We start from the raw sequence: 26,520 nt of genomic DNA on the forward strand, positions 1-26,520 counted from the left end.
GCAGCAACACGGATGGACCTAGAGATTATCATATGAAGTGAAGTAAGTCAGATAAAGACAGATATCATATTACTTATATGTGTAATCTAAAAAAATGATACAAATGAACTTCTTTACCAAACTGAAATAGACTCACGAACACAGAAAACAAACTTATGGTTACCAAAGGGGAAAGGGGACGGGAGAGATAAATTTGGAATTTGGGATTAACAGATATACACTATAAAATAGATAAACAACTAGGACCTACTGTGTAGCACAGGGAACTATATTCCATATCTTGTGATAATCTGTAATGGAAAAGAGTCTGAAAAAGAATAGAGATATATATATGTATAACGGAATCACTTTGCTGTACACCTGAAACATTTTAAATCAACAATACTTCATAAAAAATTAAAATTAAAAAAAAATCTAACCAGTAAGCCTGGGATAAAAACCCATCAGAACTGACTTTGACTCAATCAGAAGGGAGGATTTCTAGTATAAACAACTGGTCTACCCATACTGAGCGTCCTCTCTGCCTAGCCCTGTCTTAATACTCATCACGCTGGATCACAGGGTCTCTTCTTCTTTCTGTCGCCCCCCGAGGAATGTGAACAACTGGAGGACAGGAACTGTGTCCCACAATCTTGCTCAATCAATATTTGCTGAGTGCTAAGTGGCATCCAGCCTCACTGGTTAACAGCTCTGTGCTCTTAGCCTCTTCTGTAAAATGGGCCAATAAAGATACATGCCTTGTGATCTGGCTTCAATGCATTTAAAGTGCTGAGCGTGATGAGCGTAATCCATCAGTAACTGGTAGCTTTTCATTATTATTTTGTGAGTGTTGGTCTCATGGGCTTGTCGGCTGAAAGGGGAGTTTTCTAGAGGCTGGAGAAAGTGTGACGGTACCGGCTTGGTAGCCCACCGCTCTGCCTCGATGCCCCAGAGCGGGAGTCTGCCCACTCCTCCATCCTGGCCCCTGAGAGCATGAGACCCAAGAGGGAGCTGATCAATCAACAGGACTTGAAAGGCCAGTCGGCTTTCATACACTGTGTCCTCCCAGTGTTTCTCTTAGCTACATGCTAACACCCGTTTGTTTAGAACTCACAGCAAATACATCTCGGAGAGGACTTTGATCCCTGGCAGCTGTGTGAGTGAGGCTGGGTCCCAGGGGCAGACGGAGTCTGGAAAGGAGGCAGGCTGGACTTGCCTCTCTCATGCCCTCTCGGCTTGGCACTTAATTTCCCAAGCCCTGCCCCAGTGTGCTGTCCTTGTAGACAGAATCAAAAGCAAAAGCCCGAGCTCCAAAGTCAGAGGGTCTCCGGTTCACATTCTACCACTTTCCGGCTGCATGGCTGTGGGAAAGTCACTCTACCTCTCTGGGCATGACTTTCTTCATGTGTAAAATGGGCATAAGAATAGTTCTTGAAGCCAGTAGTTCACACAGCAATAAGTAAGATCGCACATGGAAAGCACTTGGGATGAGCTAGGAACTTAACAAGTATTTGAATGGGCAAATACTTTGCCTCTGCTTGTGAGAAAGGCAGTACAACATTGTAATTAAAAGCACAGGATCTGGGCTCCCCTGGTGGCGCAGTGGTTGAGAGTTCGCCTGCCGAGGCAGGGGACACGGGTTCGTGCCCCGCTCCGGGAAGATCTCACATGCCGTGGAGCGGCTGGGCCCGAGAGCCATGGCCGCTGAGTCTGCGTGTCCAGAGCCTGTGCTCTGCAACGGGAGAGGCCACAACAGTGAGAGGCCCACACACCGCAAAAAAAAAACTTCCTAAAATAAGCTCCAGGAGATGCAACTGTTGTGAAAAAGTCTCCTATGTGGTTTTCAAATCATGATCCCGCCAAAATGTAACAATTTCGCACAACTTTTTTCAGAATATTACAGAATGTCCGTTTCCCAACACCATCACTGATACTGATTATTATATTCTTTTTTTAATTTTTACCAAATCAGAAATGATAAGTTAATCATTAAAGATAACTTCAAGAAAGTGTTCCAGAAGCGTCGCACTGTGAGGTATATATGTTGTCCTGTGAAAGAAAGGAAAATCCATCAAAATATGGGGCTGTCCTGGGAATGGGAGATCTTCGCTGCGAGCACAGAGCTGGCGGGCTGGTTAGGGTCCATTGACCCCCCCAGGCCCCACCCTTATCCATCCTTCACCCGCCTGTTGGGCTCAGCCCATGGGAGGCACCATCAGGCAATCGGAGGCGGGAGAAAAGGCAGTTCGGTCCCGCCCACGCCCAGCTTGGACCGTGTCCTGAGACAGTGGCTGAGTCTCACTGCGCCCATAGCTCCTCTCTAAGTGGCCCCCGGTCGCCCCCCTCCCTCTCTCTACCTCTTCAGTCCTGGAGTAGCAATGTCTCTGTATTAGTGTCTTGTGACCGCTGTTAACAGATCACCACAAACTTGAGGGTTTAAAACACTACGCACTTATTCTCTCAGTTCTGGACGCCGGAAATCCGGTTCACTGGGCAGACACCGAGGTGTCCGTGCGGCCAAGCTGCCTCTGGAGGCTCTGGGGAGACCCCATCCCTTCCCTCCTCCAGCCTCGCGTGTCTGCCAACATTCTCTGGCTTGTGGCTGCATCGCTCCCACCTTCAAGGCTGCGCCTTGAAGTCTCTCTTTTCCCCATCTCGCATCGCTCGTCTTCTCTGTGGGACTCAGATCTCCGTCTGCCTCCCTCTTCTAGGTACACACAGAAATCTCAAAATAATCACATCTGCAAAGACACTTTTTTTCCTGTTCTTTTTCTTTCTTTTCTTTTCTTTTTGCCACATAAGGTAGTGTTCTCAGTTTGCAGGGATTAGGACGTGGCTATCTCGTGGGGGGTCCGTTTCTCAGCCTGTCGCATGCATATCCGTTGCCATTGATCCTTGGCATCTCCTAACCCTGCCCATGACCCTGTAGATGGTCCCTACCTCAAACTATCTTCAAGACCTCCATGGTCTTTTCCCTGCTTGCTACCCTGCCCAGCAGTGTCCTTGCCTCCCATCCCAGACAGAACTCTCCCTCTTGCTTTCTGCAGTTAGACAGCTTTCGTGCACTTCCTCTGGGTTCAAATCCACTTGTTTATCCAGAAATATTTACTGACAAACTCTAGCCAGGCGCTCCGTTGAGCAGGGTTCTGCTGGCAAGGATGCAGGGTTCTGTCTCCCTAACGAGCTGAAATCAGGAATAAGCCCCACCCATTGTGACCAGGTTAGGCCCGTATGTCTGGGGGCCCAGTGGACAGTGTCCTTGAAACCTTCCGCTCTGTGGATTCAGGTTCGCAAGGATTTTTCCCCTTGTTTCCGCCGCTCTGAACGTGTTTATACATGATCCTCTGGCGCTATCTGCTGGTCAGTCTCTAGAACTGCAGACAGGCTTTCTAAATGGGCAGCGCGAAGACCCGAAGCCTCTTACCCAATAAGGAAAAGCAGGAAAAGGATGGGCGGGGTGGGGGTGGGACATGATGGACATTAACAAGAGCCCTGATCTTGGGAACAGGTAGCACCTGGGAAGGGAAGGAAGCAGGAGTGCGCAGAAGGGGAAGTCAGGCTGTGCTGCGGTGTCACAGGAGGCTTCAGCTGACCTTCCAGAGAATTCTGAAGATGGGCTGAGACTTCAGGGTTGCCCCTAGTTGGACAAGGAAGCTGGGCTTCTATAACCGCTCCCCCCCACACACATCACTCAGTCACTGGACCAGGGCCACGCAGGACGGGGTGAGGCAGCCTCCTGCCGCGGAGGAGTCCTACAAACCATCCTGAATTCATGGAAGGGGAGCTGGGCGGCCCTTCACATCACCCACCCGAGCGAGCAGAGGCAGATGCAGTCCCCGCCCAGCGAGGCTTCCGTCTGGGGGCAACAGGCATTAAAAATGTGGACAAGCGAATATCTATGGGATGACAAATGGCTGAGGGAGGTGGAGGGTGCTTTCAGAGGCCAAATCAGCGAGGCCCTAACGTAGATTGTGGTGTCCTCTCTGAGGATGGGGCATCTAAGCTGAGGCCCCGGGGATGAGCTGGACTTGGGCAGCTGAAGAGTTGAAGGGGGAGCCCAGGATATGCAAAGGCCCTGGGGTGAGGTGTCTGTCTCCGAGGGCTGCTGTAACACATCACCACAATCTGGGTGGCTTAGAACAACAGAAATGTATCCTCTCACAGTTCTGGAGACTACAAGTCTGAAATCAAGGTGTGGGCAGGGCCATGCTCCCACTGAAGGCTCTGAGGGAGAATCTATGCCTGGCCTCTTCTACTCTGCTGGTTGCTGGCAATTCTCATCTTGTGGCTGTATGACCCAGGTTCTGCCTCTGTCACCATGCAGAACTCTCCCTGTGTTTCCACGTGGCCTCCTCGTAAGGACACCGGCCATCGGAATGAGGGCCCACCCTAAATCTAAAATGACCTCAAATGACCTCATCTCCAGATCCTTCACTTAATGACATCTACAAAGACCCCATTTCCAAATAAGGTCACATTTACAGGTTCCAAGGACTTTGGGGGTGGCGGGACACGATTCAACCCATGGCAGGTGAGAACAAGGTTTGCACATCTGAGAAGCAGAAAGTGGCTGGTATGGCCAGAGCTGAGTGGAAGGGGAGCAGAGGTCAGCAGATGGACCTCGTAGGACCTTGAGGCTGAAGTCAAGAAATGAACTGTCTTTTCAACCCAGATCCTCTCTGGTAATCGGGTAGCTGTCACCGGGGGCAGTGGGGTGACGAGGCCATGTGTCTCTCTGGGTGTGTGGGGCTCCCAGAGAGCGTGGTGGCACACGGGCCCCGCGTCTTCAAGGCTCAGATGTGGTACCGCTGCTTCTGCCTCATTCTGTTGCTTAGTACCACTCTCCCAGCGGGTCCTGATGCAAGAAGAGGAAACGGGCTCTCTCCCAATGGGGAGAACTCTGAGGCTCCACGCCGAGGATGTGGAGAAAGGGAGGGAACAACGGAGGTCAGCCTAGCACTCGCTCCATCAGAGCTGGATTGGAATCGTGGCTGTATGACTTCTGAGCTGTGACATTTACATTTCCCTTTACTCCTCTCAACAAACAAACGTGGGTAATAGCTAGTTTACAACACTGTTGCCACGTGGATCAGGGACCACGCCCAACAAAATGTGGAGTCCCAACTCTTCCTCCCCAACTTAATCACATCATTGCCTTAAGCCCCTTCTCCGCATAACCCTCCAAACAAGTCAATTGCCAGCTTTCAAGGCTCACCGCCTCCAGGAAGCCTTCCCTGATAGCACGCCGACCCACCATGACCAGAGCGCTACCTTTGGAAAGCCTTTCTAAACAGTCAAATAAGTGATGCCTAAAATGCTTTGGGGCGTTACCTTTTCTACTTCAAATGTCTCAAGCCCCCAACCCATGTGCCCCAAAGAGCCCAGCTTCTGCCTTTGGTAAATGAATTAGATTTTTTAAAATATAGATCAAACACTCACCCCTTCCGCCAGCCATCCTGTTTGCCTTCCTAGAGAAAATCACTGTTACCAATTTCTCGTCTATTCCCCCAGAGGTAGCCAAGCACGGGCTCAGCAAACATTTTCTATAAAGAGACAGGCAGTCAATAGATTCGGTTTTGCAGGCATATGGCCTTGGTCACCACGACTCACCTCTGCTGTCTCCAAAAGCAGCCACAGACAAGACATAAGTGAACATGTGTGACTCGGTTGCAATAAAATTTTATTGATGGACAGGGAAATGAGAATTTCATATCATTTTCATGAGTCATGCAACGTGATTCTTCTTTTGATATTTTTTTCAACCACTTAAAAATGTGCAAACCCTTCTTAGCTGTGAGGCCATGACGAAAAACGGCAACAGGCCACATCCGGCCCAGGACACGGTTTGCTGCCCCGCGTACAGAAGCAGGCGTGCAGAGAGACCCCCGCGCCTTTCTTTTCTACACCAACGGGAATATCCTTGTGCACCGTGCTTTTCGCCCTTTTATAATATGCCTTGGCAATTATTCCACCTCCATAAACACTGACCTCCTCCATCCTTCTCTTTTAATCTTCAAAATGTCTTTTTAAAGAGATAGTTAATAAACTCTTTGTTTTAGAATTGCTTTCAAGGTACAGAAAAGTTGTGAGGATACTCGAGTTCCCACGCACCCTGCAGCCAGTTTCTCCTACTGTGAACATTGCTGTGGTACGTTTGTCACAAGGAACGAACCCATATTGATGTGTTATTACTAATGGAAGTCTGCGCTGTGTTTGGATTTCCTCAGCTTTCCCCTGATGTCCTTTTTCTTTTCCAGAATCTCACCTGGGACCCCACATTCCACTGGGTCAGCCTGCGTCCTGAGGCTCTTCCTGGTTGTGTCAATTTCCCAGACGTCCCTGGTTTTGGAAGACCTCCACAATTTTGAAGAGTTCCGGTCAGGGATTTTTGTAGGATGTCTCCCCTCCCACCCTATTGGAGTTTGTCTGACATTTTTTCATAATTAGACGCCTCAGGTGGAGGAAATCAAGGGTCCAACTTTCTCTCCATCCTCCAACCCTTCCAAGATCTCTCCCCACGGCTGGCCTTTCCCTGGTGGGACATTAATTACTGCAGAGCCTAGACAGACTTCTCATTGCCTGAGTACATTTGTGAAGGCAGCCGTGATTGATTGGAGCTAGTTCAGATTTTAGATTTACCTGCTTTTTTTTTTTTTTTTTTTTAAATCCCCATGTCTAATCAGAGAGCCCAGCCTGGTGGGGGCCAGGTGCCCCTGGATAATATTTGGTGGGAGAGAAAAGGAGGCCGGAGACAAAACGGGAAGGCAGGAAAGCAGGAAGGCTAATAATAATGTTACAACCTAGCTGTTTATTAAAAGCCCAGGGATATACAGCCCAGGAACGGTTCCTCCTTTCCCCGACATGTGGGGACCATATTTTCTTGGCCCAGAGTTGGGTCGTGCGATTAGCCGAGAGCATTCCATTTTCTTTTAATACCTTTGAAAGGCCTTCTGATTTGTGAATTTCTTTAGGGAGGGCTACGTTTAGTTGCACATTTTAATAAAGGCAGTTCCTGAAAATAATAAAAGAAAAGTACGTGAAACCAGGCCTGGCTGGGCAACCCACACTTGCCCTCTCATAAAAGGCTAAGATCTCAGCACTGCCTCGTAAAGCTTGCTCCAGCCTGTTCTGACCGGGGTTGCGGTGTGCAGAAAACAACCCCCTAATTGTCATTTAATTAAGGAGCACTTTCATACATATCAATAAATAGCTGTTGAATAAAAAATGACTTGGAAACACAGTGACCCCTTGTCACCTACTCTAGGCTTGAGGGTACATTTTTACATGGGTGTGTGTGTTTTCTTTGAATAGACAGTCTACTGTAAGAGGTGGACAGGGCGAAGTCTGACCTTCAGAGTAACCTATTACCAAGCAAGTAAATCCTCAAGTAATAGGTTGAAGAGACACGCCCACATCCTTCCCCTGGAACCTGTGAACATGACCTTACTTGGAAAAGGGTCTTTGGAGACATCAAGTTAAGGATCTTGAGATGAGACCATCCTGGATTTAAGATGGGCCCTACACCCAATAGCAGGTGTCCTAATGAGAGAACAGAGGGGGAGATAGATTGATTCAGACACCGGAGGAGAGAAGACCACAATGAAGACAGAGGCAGAGGTGGGCGTGATGCAGCCACAGAGCCAAGGCTCCCCTGGAGCCCCCAGAAGCTAGGAGGAAGGGTCCTCCCGCAGAGACTCCGGGCGCAGCTCAGCCCTGCTGACACTTTGATTTTGGATTTCTGGCCTCCAGAACTGTGAGAGAACACATTTCTGTTGTTTTAAGCCACTAAGTCTCTGGAAACTTGGAGTAGGTGGTAGGGAACCAATACACCCCATAATCCTATGTCGACTGAAAACAAAAATGCACAATCTAAAAATGGAGAATTGTGTTTTATTCCGCAGACTTACTGAGGACTTAAGCCCAGGAGGATACAGCTTCTCAGATAGCTCTGAGCGACTGTCCCAAAGAGGTAAAGGAGATGACAGGATATATGACTTTTTCCGCTGGGGGGAAAAAAAATGTAGTTGAATATCAAAAGATTACTGCTTGGGCTTCCCTGGTGGCGCAGTGGTTGAGAGTCTGCCTGCCGATGCAGGGGACACGGGTTCGTGCCCCGGTCCGGGAAGATCCCACATGCCGCGGAGCGGCTGGGCCCGTGAGCCGTGGCCGCTGAGCCTGCGCGTCAGGAGCCTGTGCTCCACAACTGGAGAGGCCCCGGAGAGGCCGCGGCAGTGAGAGGCGTACCGCAAAAAAAAAAAAAAAAAAAAAGATTACTGCTAATCACAGAAACAGACATCTCGAGTTAATGATTTTTGCACTTTTAGTGTGGGAAGATGCAAGAGCCTAGGCTCATTGAAATTATTCCTTTGATTGCATCTTAACTATCTTGGGCCAGGATCCTGTTTAAATACAGGAAGTGGCTAAAACGATTTCCGAGCCTAAGCAGAGCTAAAACGCTGTTCTGCCTACGGGCAATCCCCCGCCAATGTTAGGGACCAGCGTCCCCTGGCGGCGCGGCCACTACGTTGGTCTCTCCAGGCGCCGCCAAACAGCCTGTGCCTGCGCAGAATGCAAGCGCTCAGGCCCGCCCCTTGGAGGGTGTAACTTCCTTGGGTTGATCGCTTTGGCCACGCCTACTTCCGGGGGCGGGCTACGCCTGGAGCACGTGACTTGGTTCCGGCTTGCGGAAGATGGCGGCGCCCAGAGCCGTAGCGTGAATTTTGGTGGTGGTAGTCGCAGGCCATTCGTGCTGGAATCACAACAGTGGGACCGTGCGCCATGTCGCGACTGATCGTGAAGAACCTCCCAGATGGGGTGAGTGCAGAGCCTGGACTTGAGAATCTGAAATTGGGACCAGCTAGGAGCTGGAGGTTGGGAGGGGGGTGCCTGGGGAGAACTGAGGGGCTTTCGATCTCGGGAAGGATTCCCGGAGGATTCAGAGCCCGAAAGGGGCTTCTCGGCAGATTCCCCGTTGACATTTGGGAGAGAGGGACAGTGCCTGCTCAGGGTTTCACAACCGACCCGATGTATGTGATCCCAGCCAGACACCTCCTTCCCCGGGACATGCCAGCCCCCACGCTGTGTCGAATGCCTTGCTCCCACAGCCCTCTTGTCAGTCGCTTTTTTGGGTTGACTCGTGACTGGGTCAGACACTGCGCCTGTATCCCTCTCCCACTCGGCACACTGTCTGGGAGGAAAGTGGGGAGCAATAGACTGAGGACCTGCGTTCCAGTTCCCACTCCCGCCTTTAGAAAAGGTAGGAATAGATAGTCTAAGAAAACTGAGTGAGTGTGCAGGGCTTTAAGCAACTTATCCAGTAAGTGGGGAGGGGTGCCCCAGTCGTACTTGTCTCCGCCTAGAGTCCGCACAGAACTTGGCACGTGGTAGGCATCCAGTAAATACATGCTGAATGAAAGAGTGAAGAAATAGTTGAATGCGTGGTGTCAGACGGTTAGTGCATTGTGCCCAAGTGAATCATCCGTACCTATTTCACTATGACTTTTCTTGGATAGAGAGCCCCTACACGACTGGTGTGGCCAGTATACTCATTCCCAGAATACAAAATGTGCCGTTTGGATGGCGTGAGAGATCTTGTGTACTCCTTAGAAAGAGTGAGAACATAAAACCATTTCTGTTTCATTGTTGTGGTTTTTTAACTTTACCTCCCCCCCCCCGGCGGATGGGGGGGGCACCTATCATACGATTTTTAAAATTCAGTATAAAACGAGAAGCACAGTCTTTTGTTCCATCCTATCCTCCATCTGTCTCCAGGAGTAACCATCTTTACGGCTTGCATCTCTTGACAAGTTCCTCATCTCAAAACCCTTAATGTAATTACATAGTAAGCTTTCAAAGCGTTAGTTACTACTACTACTGTTATTAACTCTTTCATTCATCAAACAAGACGCGCAGTGGTAAGAGACACAGCCACACTGAGAAGCAAAATGAGATGGTAGTGGAGAGGGGAAGGAAGGGTAGCCATGCTAAGATCCTCATCCATCAGAGTGAGGCATCAGGAGACGCTATCTAAAGCTGACGGATGGATCAATCATAGATATTTTTTAAGTGTACTATTTAGAATAAATGATGGAAGAATTAGAAACAATAAGTAACAGGCTGGAGGGAAAGGATAGTTAGGGAGTTTAGGGCTGACATGTACACACTGCTATATTTAAAACAGATGACCAACAAGGACCTACCGTATAGCCCCGGGAGCTCTGCTTAGTGTTACGTGGCAGGCTGGATGGGAGGGGAGTTTGGGGGAGAATGGATACGTGCATATGTATGGCTGAGTCACTGTGCTGTGCGCCTGAAACCGTCACAACATTGTTAATCGGCTATACTCTAATATAAAATAAAAAGTTTTAAAAAGCCAATAAATAGCAGAGACTAGAAGGGAGAAATAGATGACGTAGGTTTCTTATTTTTCATAGTGGGAGTCAGCAGATAGTCATTGGGTAAATAAGCCAAGAAATGAAAGTGAGAGCTCAGTATAGGGACATAGAGCCATGCTTATGAGGAGTCCTAAAAGCAAGCTATAAAGATAGCTTGAGAGATCTTGTGTACTCCTTGTGGTAGAAAGGATACTCCTTTGTACCACAATTAGCAGGCACTGTGTAGTTTACCATTTCCTTAGTTCACACGTCACTGTGACAGGCATTTATTAGGTGTCTACTATGCAGCAGCCAGGATGCTGGGCTGCTTGTACGATGGGTCTCAGCCTCCTAGCAGCCCACAGGATAGAAAGATTTCAGTGCAGTCATTCTGAGTCTTGATTTCCTTATCAATGAAGTGGGGAAGGGCCTTGCTCAAGGTCACACAGCGAGTAAGTGTTGGAGCCAGAGCTGGAACCGGGTCCAGCTACAACGCATGCTCTGCAACCGCCCCTTCTAAGGTCACCTCTGGGGAATCCCAGGGCCTCAGGTTTCCAACCCTTTTTGTCCCCTTGGCTCTGAGGGCTCCCCGCCCCCCCCCCCATCGTCCCCCTTCCACCCTAGATGAAGGAGGAGCGTTTCCGGCAGCTGTTCACCGCCTTCGGCACACTGACAGACTGCAGCCTCAAGTTCACCAAAGGCGGCAAGTTCCGCAGGTTCGGCTTCATCGGCTTCAAGTCCGAGGAGGAGGCCCAAACAGCGCTGAACCATTTCAACAAGAGTTTTATCGACATGTCCCGGATCACGGTGAGTGGGTGTGAATCTCGCCCTCTCCTGCCTGTCAACAGCGACCCACTGGCTCTTTCTTTCCACGCTCAAGTCCAAAGCCCGTCCCCTTCCAGACCGTGGCATCTTTGGTCTTCCTCACAGTTCTCAAGCTCCCACGCTTGTGAATCCCCTGCAGCGTTTGCGGAAACAGTTTCCCTGGAGTTTCTGATTCTGTACGCTGGGGGAGGGAATCCAAGAATTTGCACGTGTCACGGGCTTACAGGTGATGGTGATGCTGCTGGTCCCAGGATGAGAAGCGCTGGTCTCCATTATTCATCCACTCGCCCAGTCAGTGGCTGAATTGCCTGTGCCGGGTGTGGTGGCAGGTGTCATCATCCCCCTCTCTGTCCCTCGCAGGTAGAGTTCTGCAAGTCGTTTGGGGACCCGACAAAGCCCCGAGCCTGGAGCAAGCATGCCCAGAAAACAAGCCAATCCAAGCCCCCTCTGAAAGACAAAGACTCCATCTCCCCAGAAACTAAGAAGGTGCGTGGATGGGCACTCCTGGCTGCATCCGGGTGTCAGCAGGGTGGTCACCCCGGGAAGGCAGGGGAGGGGGAGGGACCTGAGAATCCCTCTCGGATGGTTCCCAAAAGCAGCCCTTCCAGGGCAGTGCGTTTCCATCTCCTTTCGTCGTGACCCTCACCACCTGTGCCTTCTGTTTTTAGGATGACAAGAAGAAAAAGGTAGCAAGTGAACTGGAGAAGGTGAGTCTGTCCTGGTGACAAGCGGAAGGCGGGCGGCGAGGGCGGGCCCGGCAGTCAGTGCCTTGCCATGGCTGTGGCGCCTTGGTCTTTCTGTCTGATGAAGAGTCCACGCCGCCCTCCCTGGGACTGACCCAGCTGGCCCCAGAGGTCCTCTAGACACTGGGGGAAATGGCCTCGGAAGATGTGCTTACCCTCTGAAGAGTTAGCAAGGGTGAGCCCTGCCTGAGCCTTCTCTGCCTGTTCTCCCTCCTTCCTGCTTCCCTGCCACCCGGCACCTGCAGCTGAGGGAAGATAACGAGTTCCAGGAGTTCCTGTCAGTTCACCAGAAGCGGACGCAGGTGGCCACCTGGGCGAATGATGCCCTGGACGTTGAGCCCTCGAAAGGGAAGAACAACTTGGCTGAAGACTACCTGAACTTCGACTCCGACTCAGGGCAGGAGAGTGAGGAGGAGGGAGCCGGAGAGGCCCCGGAAGGTAAGGCTGTGGCCCCTACCTGAGTGCGTGCCCTGCAGCGCCCGGGCCTGTGCACATGTGACCTGGGGCCCCTCCGCGCCGGGCCCAGGAGACTGCGAGTCAGACGCTGCCCCGTGGAGCAGTGATTATCCCGCCTGCGGGTACGTCGGCTTTGACCGATCCTGGTTCCTTATTCAGTCAGTTGATTACTCACTCAGATATTGATTGAGCACCAGCTGTATGCCATGCGCTATTTCAGGCATTGGGGATATAGGAGTGAGCAAAAGACAGGGAGTCCTGCCCCCGTGGAGCTGTCGCCCTGGTTGGGGAGAGAAACAATAAAGACATTGGTCTCCTACTTAGTATATGATGTGAATACTGGTGCTGCAGGGAGAAAGCAGGAAAGGGAGGAATGTAGGAAAGGGGGACGGGAGAGTCACCGGGGAAGGCCTCCGAGGAGGTGGCCCTTGAGCACAGGACTGAGGGGGTGAATCTCTGTCCTCAGAAGGGGGTCACAGTGTCATGGGGGGGCGTGTGGACCTGTGAGCGACTGTGGCTCAGCGTGGTGACTGCCGTGGTCGTGGGTGAGAATCGACTTTGGTTAAAAGATGAGGGAATGAATTTAACGTGAGTTTTATGGCTGGTAAAGTCTCTGCAAAGCTGGGATCCGAAGGACTCACTGGGAGTTGGTGCGACTCAGAAGGGATGGGGTGAGGGAAGGGGTTCCAGGCAGAGGGAACGGCATGGCAAAGGCACAGAGGGAAGGAAAAACAGGAACTTGGAGGGGGGTTCCACATGGCTCAGGGTGGCTGCAGCAGTGGGAGCCGGTGAGAAGCCAGTGAGCTCACCGGGCCCGACGAGGAGTTTGGGTTTCACCCTGAGAGCATCTGGGAGCCCCTGGTGTGTTTTGATCGAGGAGTGAGAGTCCTCTCTGTAGGCAGTTGGCGAGGCTGGTGAGGGAACCCCGAAGTTCTCAGTGTGTAGCACGGAAACTGTCAAAACTCCATCAGTTTCTCCCCACTTGACGGTATTTATTCAAGGACCTACTGGGGACTGGCTGCTTGGCACGGGGCCCCTGGTCACCTCAGGCTTGGCACCTTACGTGCCACCCACCGGTCACACCCCCATGCTGTCTGCCTCCAGCCCTCTCGTTTGCTCACAACCGTCACCGGCTCCCAACCTCTCCATTTTTCCAGAGGAGGACAGCAGCCTCGAACCCAAGGCAGCCACACGGAAGGAGCTGTCGGACATGGATTACCTGAAATCCAAGGTGGTGGAGGCCGAGTCGCCATCCTCAGAGGAGAGTGAAGATGAAGCCGTGAACTGCGAGGAAGGGAGCGAGGCCGAGGAAGAGGGTTCCTGCACCCCCGCCGCCCAGCAGGACAGGGAGGCGGCCCGAGCCGAGGTGCGTGTGCATCGGGGTGAGCTTGGGAGCCTGGGGAGGGAGGAGGTCTGCTTGGCCCTCGCCCACGTTCCCTGCAGCCCCTTTGTCGGGGCCTGTAACGTCGGGGAAAGACAGCTCAGCGGCCCAGAGACCTGTCTTCAGGTCTCGGTACTGCTGCTTGCTTGCTGTGTGACCCTGGGCAAGCATCTTCCCTCTCTGAATTTATTCCCTGTCGCTAACGCAGAGGCTGCCTGCCCCTCTTGACTTGGGGGGGAGGGGGGCGTAAATGAGCGGAAAAAGTATCCCAAGCATATTGTACTTCGCAGTTACTAGCAAAGTAGACAGGTGCGAGCCCGTGATCAACAATAATGGATGAAATTAATTGAGCACTTACTGCATGTGAGGTTCAGTACCTGGCATGTCATTTGTTGTTGAATCTCATGGGAATCTTGGGGGATGGGGATTCTTGTCCCCTTTTACAGGTGAGGAAACTGAGGCCCAGAGAAAGGAAGTGACTCACTCAAGGTTTTGGCTGGGAAGCGGTGGGGTCAGCACCCAGACCCAGGTCTGCTGGGCTCTGGAGTCTAGGTCATAAATGTGGGTGCTTCCTCTGGGGATGGCCGCCCCGTCTTCCACCCAGGGGTCCGCTCTGCTTAGGGCAGCTTCACACATCCTTTGGGTCTTCATTCCTTCATCTCCCTCCTCCTCTTTCTCCTTCCCCCTCTCCCTCCGTTCATTCTCTTTCCCTTCTAATTGCCATCTCCTGTCCTTTTCTCCTAGAAATTCTAAAGAGGTAGTCGAGTGTGGCTAAGTCAGGGAGCCGTGGGTTCGCATCCCAGCCCTGATGTGGAGTGGCCGTGGGATGGGGTGAGGCGCTTCTCTCTGGGCCTCTGACCTGATGTGGAGTGGCCGTGGGATGGGGTGAGGCGCTTCTCTCTGGGCCTCTGACCTGATGTGGAGTGGCCGTGGGATGGGGTGAGGCGCTTCTCTCTGGGCCTCTGACCTGATGTGGAGTGGCCGTGGGATGGGGTGAGGCGCTTCTCTCTGGGCCTCTGACCTGATGTGGAGTGGCCGTGGGATGGGGTGAGGCGCTTCTCTCTGGGCCTCTGATCTTCGTCATGTAAGGTGATGCCCAGCAGAGCACTGGTCTCTGTGTCCAGTTTCCAAAACCCCTGCACCTGGGTGCGCACTGGAAATCAGAAGCTCCAGGTTTCAGGGAGATACCCCATAACTTACACGGGTCCATAAAAGCACAGGACTGTTTCTGCAGTGAAGCTAGAAATGATTGCTCATCTACTTGGGGTAGACGTAAACCCTAAATTGTGACGTAACAGCTCAAGAGTGGGCTTTGCCGGCAAATGAGTCTAAGTCAGGGCAGGTTTTGTTACCAAACGAATTAACCAAAAGATTAGGTTCCTCAGAGCTGTTTCGATTCTAAAACTACAGAAGACGTCCCAAACCCTGTAAGATTGTTTTAGAGATTCAGGAGGACAGCTGTGTCTGCAAAGTGCACAACATCTGGCACAGAATACGCCCTATATAAGTGGTAGCAAATGTCACCGTACCTCAGGGCTCCTTCCCAGGCTCTGCCCCTCCGTGTGCCTGGCGCCCCTGTGAGCAGACCCCCAGCGAGCCGGCCTGTGGTTCTGGCCCTCATCTCAGGGGCACGTGGAGGCTTGGCACCTCCTACCGCAGGCTCTGGCCAGACTCTGCCTCCTTGGCAGGCACGATGCTTCCGGCATTGCCAGCTGGCCCTGGCGCCAGGGGCCTTGCAGCGTTCACTGCGACGCCCGGGTCGGCACCTCCTGCGGCTGCACCAGGGAGCTCACTGTGGCCGTTTCTGTTCTTTGCCATCACTCAGACCGAGACACCAGCCAACCAGAAGGAACGCACCACCACCCACACCGTGAAGCTGCGGGGAGCCCCGTTCAATGTCACAGAGGTACGCGCCAGTAATGGGGCGGGGTGAGGAGCCCCCGGGAGCAGGAGACAAGGGTGAGGGTCCCAGGAGCCTCTGCTGCACGGGAGCTTCGGGATCAGCTGAGGACTTCAGCTGGAGGGAACTGGGGGCCAGAACGACTGACACACAGGATCTCGGGCATCGTCACGGTCGGGAAACAGGGCCGCCTATATGAGACCAGGAAGGACTGGTCTCAGTCACCAGTCACCTATGCTAGGGGCGGGCATACTTCTGCTGAAAAATTAAAAAGGACCAGCTAGTGAATACTCAGGGCTTTGTGATCAGTATGGTCTGTGCTACGACTACTCAACCCTGCTGTAGCACAGAGGCAGCCCGAGGTGAGAGGTGGCCAAATAGGCCTGGCCGTGTGCCAATAAAGCTTTATTTACAGAAGCAGGCAGTGGGCCACGTTTGGCCTGCGTACTGTAGTTTGCTGACTCTGGGTCTACACAGGAGAGAACACTTTGTCAATTTCCCTCCTCATGAAAGTAGTAGAAGTTCAGCCTAGGAAATGTTTTTTAATGTAGCTAAACAACAAGAAGTAAAAATTACCTATCACTCTATAAATTGCCAAGCAAACTGTGTTGAGAGAGAAGTGCTAACCAGATGGGGTACCAGGATGCAGAGCTAATTACCTACAGGTCTGATTACTATAGGAGTAAAGACTGTCCCAGGCAAACTGGAGCAAGCCCCCCTCAATCCCCCACGTCTATATCCCATACACTGACAACCAGTAATGAATTCTCAGTATATCTTCTTAGACATCTTTTTCTTTGTATAGAAACGTTGACCTGTGTTTTTCTTTTTTTTTTTAATTAATTAATTAAATTATCTTTGGTTGCGTTGGGTCTTCATTACCGCGCCTGGGCTTTCTCTAGTTGCGGTGAGAGGGGGCTACTCTTCGTGGCAGTGCGCGGGCTTCTAATTGCGGTGGCTTCTCTTGTTGTGGAGCATGGGCTCTAGGCACGTGGACTTCAGTAGTTGTGGCACGCGGGCTCAGTAGTCGTGACTCGCGGGCTCTAGAGTACAGGCTCAGTAGTTGTGGCGCACAGGCTTAGTTGCTCCGCAGCATGTGGGATCTTCCCGGACCAGGGCTTGACCTGTGTCCCCTACGTTGGCAGGCAGATTCTTAATCACTGCACCACCAGGGAAGTCCTGTGTCTTTTCTTTTTAAAAAGCAATCCTACAGTAGGAACTATTTTGCAACTCTTTTCCTCCCTCATCACATTATGTCATAAATATCTCTGAATAGTGAACATTCTGCTGCAGCATCATTTTCACGTTGCATGCTATTCTTTACTCTGGACGCACTGTGTTACGCTCACCCAACCTCCTAAATTGAGACATGGGGATTGTTTCCAGTCTTCTGCTGATTTGAATAATAATGCAGTCAGCGCATTTCTTGAGATCAGAGGTCAACATGTTTTTCTATCAACATCATTTAGTGCATATTTTAGGCTTTGTGAGCTATATGGGCTATTGCACTTTTTTTTTTTTTTTGATAATCCTTGGAAAATGTAAAAACTATTAGCTTGCAGGCCGTGGGCAATATTTGGCCTGTGGGCTATCGTTTGCCAACCCTTGCTCCAGATAAGTACTGTATTAAGCACATCCATGTATTCAGTACATTTTTAAGTCTGATACAGAGTGCCAGTTGCCCTCTGGAAGCCTGGCCAGTTTATACTCCCTTAGCAGAGAATGAGAGTGCACATTTTTGTGAACCCTGGGTATTAATCTTTATCAATGTGACAGGTCAAAATGGTATCTCATTTTGATTTATATTTTCAATGATTAGTGAGGTCGATCATTCTTTCACGTTTGTGTATCATGTGTGTATCCTCTTTTGGAAAGTGCCTGATTATATTTTATGCTCTTTTTTTCTCAAAGTACTACCTTTTTTGAGTCTGTATATTTGCTAATTATTTTTTTAAATAAAACTTAATCGGATTTCGGAGTAACAAGCATTTGGGTTCTACTGGACTATGTGAATTGTCTGCTAATTTAGAGTCAGAGTTCTGTCAGTACCAACCATGCAGAAAATCATGTGCTTCAGTGGGGACGGGGGACATTAGATGGACTTTTGCAAATAAATACATGAAAAATGATCACTTTTTTCCACAAACGGTAACAGAAAATGTAATGGAAAAACAGATTACTTTTATGAAAGAGAAAGAAAAAAAGGAAGGAAGGAAGGGAAGGAAGAAACGGAAAGACAGTCTATTTCTAGATATTCTAATGAAAATTATGTATTGGGGACTTTATAGGTATTCTAATAAAAGTTTTATAGGTTCTATACAAAGAAAATGTTCAATTCCACTGAGGGATTTAAACGAATGCTAACATAAATGTAAAGCCATACATTCTTAGAAAGTAAAAATGCCAGTTCCTCCCTAATTAGCGAATAAATGAGTAAATTCAGTGGGATCACAGAGTTTCGTCAGCATTGGGGGAGTGGGGGTGGGATCCCGGAGAACAGCTGGGAACATCCTGTGGGAATAGACCCTTCCCCTGCAAGATGTTGAAACATGTTTTAAAGCTACAGTAATTAAAACAGTTTGGTTCAGGTGAAGCTGTTCACAGGTTAACTCAATAGAATCGAATTCAGAAATAGACTCACATATGTATAAGCATCTAATTTAGGATAGGGTGTCTCATATCAATGAAGAGAAGAGAGATTTTTCTATAAATAGTAATGGGACAACCAGTTAACTTTTGTGAAGGAAAAAAAAAGGTGGAGCCCCGCCTTACTCCTCATAGCAAGCTAAATTTCAGATGCATCAAGGATTTAAGATAAAAAACTGAGACAATAAGAGTTCTAGGAGAAAGCATTGAATTTACTTGTAATCTTGGAATGAAGAATGCTTTTCTGTGTTCCGTATCCTGTAATAAACCGTAACGGAAAAGAATATGAAAAAGTGTATGTATACATACACATATATACACGTATGTACACACACATATGCGTATACACATACATATATATATACACATATAACCGAATTGCTTTTCTGTACACCAGAAACTAACACAACATTGTAAATCACTATACTTCAATTAAAAAAAAAAAGAATGCCTTTCTAAGCAGTTTGCAGAACTTGGTAATCATAAGAAAAAGATGGATTAATTGACTAGATAACATTTAAAACTTCTCTAAGGCAACTTTTTGTCATAAAGTCAAAAGACAAACAACAGACATGTATAACACAAACAACAGACAAAAACCTGCTTCTTTCATTTACAAATAGGTAAGTAGATATTGGGACCTACGTATGACCCAATAGAAAAGTGGACGAAAGATAGGAGGTCTTCTAAGAGAAAGAATTCAAATGGCTGGGAAATATGCCTGAGTTCACTCATAATTAAAGAAATACAGATCAAAACAGGAAGGTTACATTTTTGCAGAAATTTTTTAAGTTCAGTAATAAATTGTTTCACGCACTGTTGGGGGAAGTTTGCGGTGAAGCCTTTTGGAAGGCAATCTGGAAGCATCAGTCAGAATTTAAAATATACGTACGTACCTTTGACCTAGCAGTTACCTTGCTGGGAATTTGCACTACAGGCGAATCAGCCAGGTACACCAAGAGGTCAGTGCAAGAGTGTTCATTGCCGCATTTTCTAATTCTTATTTTATTTATAAATTAATGTATTAATTTGTGTCATTTTATTTATAAAAACAAAAAACTGGAAACAACCTCTACGCTATATCACTAGAGAAGTGGTTAAATTAGTGGGTCTCAGCGGGGGAAAGTCCCCACCCCACCCCCATCAGGGAACACTTGGCCCCGTCTGGAGTGCCAACAAGGTGATCTGGGCCTTGCAGTTAGGACCATTTTTGTTTTCTTCTTGGGGCTTTTCAGTATTTGCTAAATTTTTTACTCTCTGTGTTTGTGCATTTTTTAAAAAGAGTTTAAATCACCCTCACGTCCAAATAATAAAGAAGTAGTTAAGAAAATTGGGAACCATCTACAACAGTACTCTATGTGTATCATCCCCGTGAAGTAACATGGACAAATAATCATGCTTTGATGACACGTGAAGAAAGCTGGATTTTACCCCAATTAAGTAAAAAGGTAGTTGGGAAAGAAAGATCAGAAGCAGTACCTTAAAATACCAATGGTGCCATTACTATTCTGTATTTACACTCCTTGTTTCTTCTCCAACTTAAAAAAAAATTTCTTTTCCAAGGTGGTTTTAATTTACGATGGAGAATATGTGTATAATTTAGAGGAAAGAGAGAGCCTACAAAAGATGGAACACTTTGGTGTCCTTTCTGAATTCAGAAATTTGACCCATGCTTCTTTATTCGGTTTGCACTTTTGGGAAAAAACTTTTCTTCTCCTCACAGAAACATGTCATGGAATTCCTGGCACCCCTGAAACCGGTGGCCATTCGAATAGTGAGAAATGCCCATGGAAACAAAACAGGTAAGGTCTGGGCTGTTTCGAGGGGGCTGGAGAGGCAGATGCTAGAGCTGGAAGGTTGGGGCAGTGGAACTGTGGAGGTGTTTGGAGGGCAGCTACTTTCTTTCCTATTTGTGATCCCCACTTCTGTGGATGTGGTGAAGGTGCTCAGGACAGGGGTCTGCCTCTTGTCCCCTGCCGCTGGCAGCCTAGTGTGAGGTTTTCACCTGCGCAGGCAGGGCCCAGCCCCCAGGCCTGGGGGCTCAGTAATGACTGCGGCCTTCAGCCCAGATGCAGGGGCCCACCGGGGGCTCAAAGCAAGGGGAGGCCGTGATCAGATTCAGGATGGCCCCCTGGCTGGTGAGGGAAGGGTCCAGGGGCGGGGCCCAAGGACAGGTGGGCTGGGTGGGGGCTTTTGCAGCCCCCCAGGGGAGGGTCTTGTGATAGAGACCAAAACCCACAGGCTTTGGCGCAGGTTACGGCACGGCCACGCGTTAGCTGTGTGTCCGAGCGCACGTCGCTTGACTCCTAGAAAAGTGGGGAGGCGAGGTCTCTCGTGTTTAGGGAAGACTCCACACGCTCGTCTGTGCAAGTCAGGGCCGCGGGCACTGACGGGCAGTCACTGTGGAGGTGGCCCCTTGGTGCCAGGCTGGGTTGCAGAACCGCACCCACAGGCATTTGTCCAGAGAAGGTCAAAGAGCAGGCACTGGTCAGGACAGGGTGAGGCTGGGAGGCAGGCCAAGGCCCTCCCGTTTCCGAACGCTGCCTACAAAGGGAAATTTGCCTGGGGGGCATCAGGGAGTGTCTGCATTTTGGAGATTGGGCGAAAAGTACAGGTTCCCCCCCCTTTCTGCTCAGATTCCCCCAAACACCTAGCACAGTGTGGGTGTTCCTCCGTGACTCCCACGATTGTCTGCAGGGCCTGCAGCCCTTACCTTTGTCTTGGTCCTTTCACAGGGTACGTCTTTGTGGATTTCAGCAGTGAAGAGGAAGTGAGGAAGGCTCTGAAATGCAACAGGGAATACATGGGTAAGGGTGCTCGGCGGCCCCACGCCACGGGGTGGCAGGGGTTCGCTCATTCAGTTGCTCTGTAAGGTTATATTGAGGGCCTGCTGTGTGCCTGCCGGGCACTGCCCTGGGCACGGAGGATACAGCCGTGAGCAGAACAGACCAAAGCCCCCGCCCTCCTGGGGCAGAGATTAGGCTAAGTTTCCTGTAGAGGAAACTGACATCGAGAGGGGAGAGACAGGCGGTAACCAGAGGGGCCGTGCTGTGGACAGATGCAGGAGAGGGCCGGGATTGGAGGAGGCGCATTTTAAACAGGATCGTGTCAGCTTGGGCCACACTAAGCCGGCGACACCAGAACAAAAGCCAGAGGGGTAAAGGGAGCCAGCTCTGGCTTTGTGGAGTGGGGCCGTTCCAGTACAGGGAACAGCAAGTACAGGGTCTGGAGCTGGGAGGTCACCTGAACAAGATATCCAAGGACGTGCTCTTTGGCCTGTCCCTGGTATGGACAGGTGATTCAGGTCCAGCCATTGACCCCTTGTGAAGACACAAGTTCTGTTAGGGAAGAGGAGAAACCTAAGCGGTCTTGCTAGCAAGTCAGGTGGTAGGTGTTTATTGAGCACCTGCCGTGTGCATGTGGAGGTGATGGTGGTGGTGGTCGTGGTCTAATCAGGAGCCCGGGGCAATGCACGGACGCAGTTCAGCAGCAGCACAAGGTGGCTCTTCAGGGTTGGGCTGTCACGTGAGATGATTCCCAGGGCAGTGCCAGGGGCCGTGCCCTGGAATTGGGAGGATGCAGCCCCATGGGCCAGGCGGCCCAGGCAGGCTCCCCCCTGAGCTAAAGCCGAGCTCGCAGGATAAGTGAGATTGAGGCCTGGCTTTGGCTGGGGCCGCCACCCTGGTTAACAGAGCCTGGTGTCTGGCGCTGTCACCAGCCACCTTCACCATGGCTTCCGGAAGGCAGCAACAGAGTCTGGAAGCTGGCAGGTTCCGGGCCTCCCCCGGGGCCCTGACTGCCTCTCCTTGTGCAGGTGGACGCTACATCGAGGTGTTTAGGGAAAAGAACGTCCCCGCAGCCAAGGTGCCCCCAGAGAATAGCGCCAAACCCTGGCAAGGCCGGACACTCGGGGAGCATGAAGAGGAAGAGGACCTGGCCGACTCTGGGAGGCTCTTTGTGCGAAACCTGCCCTACACCAGCTCCGAGGAAGACCTGGAGAAGCTCTTCTCCAAATACGGTAGGGGCGTGGCCTCCGGCTCACCACAGGCACCTGCAGCGGGTGGTCCGAGTCCCCATGTGCCTCCTGCAGCTCTTGACCTTGGGCTAATGACGGCCCCCTCTGGCCTCAGTTTTCTCATCCATAAAATGGGCCTCACCATCTCTGAGCTGCTGTGAAGATTCAAACAGTATGTAGACAGCAGAACTCGAAGTCCTAGATGGCATCCCAGGCACCTTTCGTGGTCTGAACCCAGACTCCCTTAGCTTTCATCACTAAACTCAGAACTGACGGGGTTTGGGTACAGTTTTCTGAGATGTCCCTGGTATCTGAACCCTTGCTCTGCTCTTGGAAGCCCACTCACTGTGTGTGTTGATATGAAGTGCTCCCCAGTCTGAACTCTGCTGTCTAAATAGTCTTGCTCTCCAGACCGAGCATCCGGATGCATTTGCTAGTGAGGGCCGTTTTCATTGTTGTGGTTGCTGGCTTTATTTTGCAGGACACAGACTTGAAGGCCTGTAGTTCACCTTGGCACATGGAGCTGTGCTTGTTTGTAAGGTCGTGGTTGTTGAAGGGAAGGAAGTTAGGGCTCAGAATGGCAGGGCGAGGTCTAGGTGCTTTTAAGATCCCCTGGAGCGTCTCCCCGCTTCTCGTCGGAGACCAGTTGTGGGTTGCAGGGGATCCGAGCTCAGCCGAGTGCTTGTCTTCTGGACAAGGAGGCCCTGAGTAGGATTCTGCGATCAGACAAATTGGTGTCACCTCCTGGCCTGTGTCCTGCTGTCCTGTCGCCAGATCTTCCCGCACAGGCTGGTGCCCTGGTTTACGTGGCAGGGCCAGGCACTGGAGAGGGGGTCATCAGTAGACTCGAAGTATCCATCCGGGAAGATAAAGCCGGGGAAGGAGGACTTGGTCACACCCTGGTGTTCAGAGTGGAAGGTGTGTACTTTAATGTGAGCATCGTAATAATATCCCAGCAGACACTTCTGTGGCCCTACGTCACCAGCAGGCACTGTTTAGTACATGACACGTATTAGTGCGTTTAACCCTCCCCGCCGTCCTCTGAGCTGGGTATTCTTAACGATACCATTTTACAGATGAGAAGCCTGAGGCCCGTAAAACCCTGTGGCTTGCCCGAGGCCACATGTATAGTATGTGATGCAGGAGGGTCCAGGCCAGACACCTCTGCTCTCAGAATAGACACACGAAGGGTTGTGGAAGGACACCCTGACCCATGAGGGGGTCTCACGGCAGCCCCTTGCCACCTTCTGTCCTGGGCCAAGCGGCGGCAGCAGCTCCACGCTCTCCCTGGTTAAAACCCATAGCTTGACTAGTGCCCAGAGTTTTCTCACCCAGCTCTGGCCTGCAGGACACTGACGCCCTTCCTACCCTCAGGTCCCCTGTCTGAGCTGCATTACCCCATCGACAGCCTGACCAAGAAGCCCAAGGGCTTTGCCTTCGTCACCTTCATGTTCCCGGAGCATGCTGTGAAGGCCTACGCGGAGGTGGATGGGCAGGTGTTCCAGGTGATGGCCCGTGGGGTGGCGGGCGGCTGCCGGGCCCAGGTGATGGGGAGAGGCTGTGGGCGTGTGCGCGTGCGCGCAGGCACGAAACCACACCCACGCTTCTAGGGAAGCACACCTGATGCACGTGAAGCTGCCTCCTGATCTGAGCGGCCTCCAGGGGCAGGGTCTGCTCTGTTTTGTTCACGGGTCTATCGTTAGCCCCTAGAGGAGCACCTGGCCCATAGTGGGCCCTTCAAAAGTGTCTGTGGATTAAATGAACATGCTCTCTCAAAATACCACTTGGAAGAGGAAGGAGTAAGGAAAGAAAGAGTTTTGACCCAGTCATTGAAATGGCCACAGTAGAATATAAGAAATGCTGCTTTCTTCCAAATACCGTGCTTAGCACACAAGCCGAAGCCCCAGGCTGCCTCGCCTCCCTTTCCTGTTCGTTCGTTCGTTCATTCATTCATGATTTATTGATCCCCTGTGACTGCAGGCTGAACCTGGCTCCTGCCCATGTGGAGCTCACACCCTCACAGGGACAGAGTCGGGTGGGGAGCCCTGCAGGTGTCACTTACAAACCGATCAGCGTCCTCTGTGAAGCTTTGTCAGGTGTCCCCCGTCACAAAGTCAGGCCCCTGTGCCACGTGGCCAGGCCCCCGTTCTGGGTTCAGGGCGGCCTTGTGGGCATCCTGCCCGAGGCCCCCGTCTTGCGACAAGGGTCTCAGTGCTGGGTCCAGCCCCCTCGTGGAGAGGCCGACATACCCGGGGCAGGATGTAGAAGCGCCTGCCCCCTTCCTGTCTTTACCCCCTTCCCCTCGTCCTCCTTCAGGGCAGGATGCTCCATGTGTTACCATCCACCATCAAGAAGGAGGCCAGCGAGGACGCAGACGCCCCAGGATCATCGTCTTACAAGAAGAAGAAAGAGTCAAAAGACAAAGCCAACAGCTCCAGGTCCATACCTGCCTCTGACCCAGGCTTTGGCTGCCCTCGCCCCTCCTTGCCTAGCTGCCAGGGTACCCTGACTCCTCGTGGTGGCGTTAGCCCCTCATCCATAACTTTGCTGAGCCTCAGTTTCCTCATCTGCAAAATGGGAAGGATCAGCGGTGCCTCACTTCTGTGGTGTCGTAAGGATTGAGTCAATGTAAGCAAAGTGCTTGGTCCCTGGTGCTGAGTAAGCGCTTGACAGACGTTAGGGCTTATTAATATCATCGTGGCTTTTGTTGTCTTCAGGCCCTGGTACTTGGCCCACGCCAAGTAAGATGGGGGAGAGGAGGCTTCGGGGACTTAGGAAGGCAGGCCCACAAGCGCGTTTCTTCCAGGCTTTGCATCTGCAAACAGTTGCCCCCATTCAGCCACGGTCTGACCTCTCTGTTCTGCCTCTGACTCAGCTCTCACAACTGGAACACGCTGTTCATGGGCCCGAATGCAGTGGCCGACGCCATCGCCCAGAAGTACAGCGCCACCAAGAGCCAAGTGTTTGACCATGTGAGTGGGCGCCCTGTCTGATGTGCCCCCGGCTCTGGGCAGGGGAGTGGGTGGGGTCGGGCTGGGGTTGTCCACCAGCTTGTCCTCTGGGGCCTCCCCCATGGAAGCATCCACCCTGCCCTGGCTTCTCGTGGGCGAATGTGGAGCCACGTGCGGAAAGGAACTGACGATGAGCGCTTAGCGTGCGGTGCTCCTCTCGCCCCACTTCCCAGATGAAGAACTGGAGGCCCAGGGTCACACGCCTGGAAACAGGCAGAGGTGGGGTGACCCAGGTCAACCCGAATCCACTGCCCTTGCTCTGAACCACTCCCCAGAGGTGGTCCCACCCACTTCTGGGCCCAGCCAGCCCAGGTCTTTGAGACGAGCACGGGGTAGGTCGTAGGTGTCTGACAGTCCCCCTCTCCCAAGTCTAACCTTGTTCCTTCCGACCTTCCCCCTCTGTCCGTTTGGCTTCTCCAGGTCACATACCTTCCTTTAAATGCTGTGTCTCCAGTTAGGCCGTGGCCAAGTTCATCTTTGGCAAAACCTGGGAGTGTGTTTTTCAGCCAGCAGGCCAAGGATATCCATAGATTTGATCCATAAACTCGCTGGCCATCGTCATTTACTGCCCCTGCCCCATGCTGAAGGTCAGCGCTGTCCCCCAGAAATAGAATGCGAGCCCCACACAGAATTGTAAATATCCAAGTGGCCACATTTTTAAAAAGCAAAGAGGAACAGGCAAAGTTAATTTTCAAAGTTAATTTTTCAGAATAGAATCTATTCTATTAATTCGATACGGCCAAGATATTATTAGTTCATTATCTACAATATAAAAAATGACAAGCAGTCTTGCACTGCTTTCTTTCCCCTCACTGAGTGTTTAAAATTCAGTGCGTGTCTTACACTGGGTTCGGAAGCGCCGCGTTTCAGGTGCCCAGTGGCTGAGCTTGTGGGCACCGTGTTGGCCGCACAGCTCCGGACCTCATCCAGTCGGGAGGGGCTGCAGCTGGTTCAGATCCCACCAGTGCTCTGAGCACTGGGAAGAGAGCAGGGCCCTAAAGGGAAACAGTCCTGCTCTTCTAGAGCCTTCCAGCAGAGGAAGACACTAGCTCATTAAAGGTGCCACATGTTGGCGTGATGGCTTGAAGAAGGCTTAAGCTGAGTAAGGGGAGAGGGTGTGAGAGCGAGGCAGGAGGCAGGCTGCTCAGGGGTGCGACATTCTAGCAGAAATTGAATGGAGGGCAGAGGTGA

General features: G+C 51.1%; 1 protein-coding gene across 8 annotated transcripts in view; it reads left to right on the forward strand.

The window, feature by feature from the left end:
- The first annotated feature begins 8,645 nt into the window (after positions 1–8,645).
- Positions 8,646–26,520, forward strand: part of RBM19 (RNA binding motif protein 19) — a 138,585-nt gene continuing 120,710 nt past the window's right edge. For all 8 annotated transcript variants that reach the window (XM_073790139.1, XM_033836959.2, XM_073790136.1 and 5 more), the window contains exons 1-13: positions 8,646–8,793; positions 10,977–11,159; positions 11,538–11,663; positions 11,846–11,884; positions 12,166–12,358; positions 13,534–13,742; positions 15,583–15,663; positions 20,027–20,105; positions 21,039–21,110; positions 22,118–22,321; positions 23,693–23,823; positions 24,635–24,756; positions 25,194–25,290. In XM_073790139.1, coding sequence (XP_073646240.1) covers positions 8,758–8,793; positions 10,977–11,159; positions 11,538–11,663; positions 11,846–11,884; positions 12,166–12,358; positions 13,534–13,742; positions 15,583–15,663; positions 20,027–20,105; positions 21,039–21,110; positions 22,118–22,321; positions 23,693–23,823; positions 24,635–24,756; positions 25,194–25,290 — 1,572 coding nt within the window. In that variant the 5' untranslated portion in view covers positions 8,646–8,757. The remainder of the gene's footprint in view (positions 8,794–10,976; positions 11,160–11,537; positions 11,664–11,845; positions 11,885–12,165; positions 12,359–13,533; positions 13,743–15,582; positions 15,664–20,026; positions 20,106–21,038; positions 21,111–22,117; positions 22,322–23,692; positions 23,824–24,634; positions 24,757–25,193; positions 25,291–26,520) is intronic.

Source organism: Tursiops truncatus, chromosome 13 (assembly GCF_011762595.2).
Source record: "Tursiops truncatus isolate mTurTru1 chromosome 13, mTurTru1.mat.Y, whole genome shotgun sequence".
NCBI classification, from domain to species: Eukaryota; Metazoa; Chordata; class Mammalia; order Artiodactyla; family Delphinidae; genus Tursiops; species Tursiops truncatus.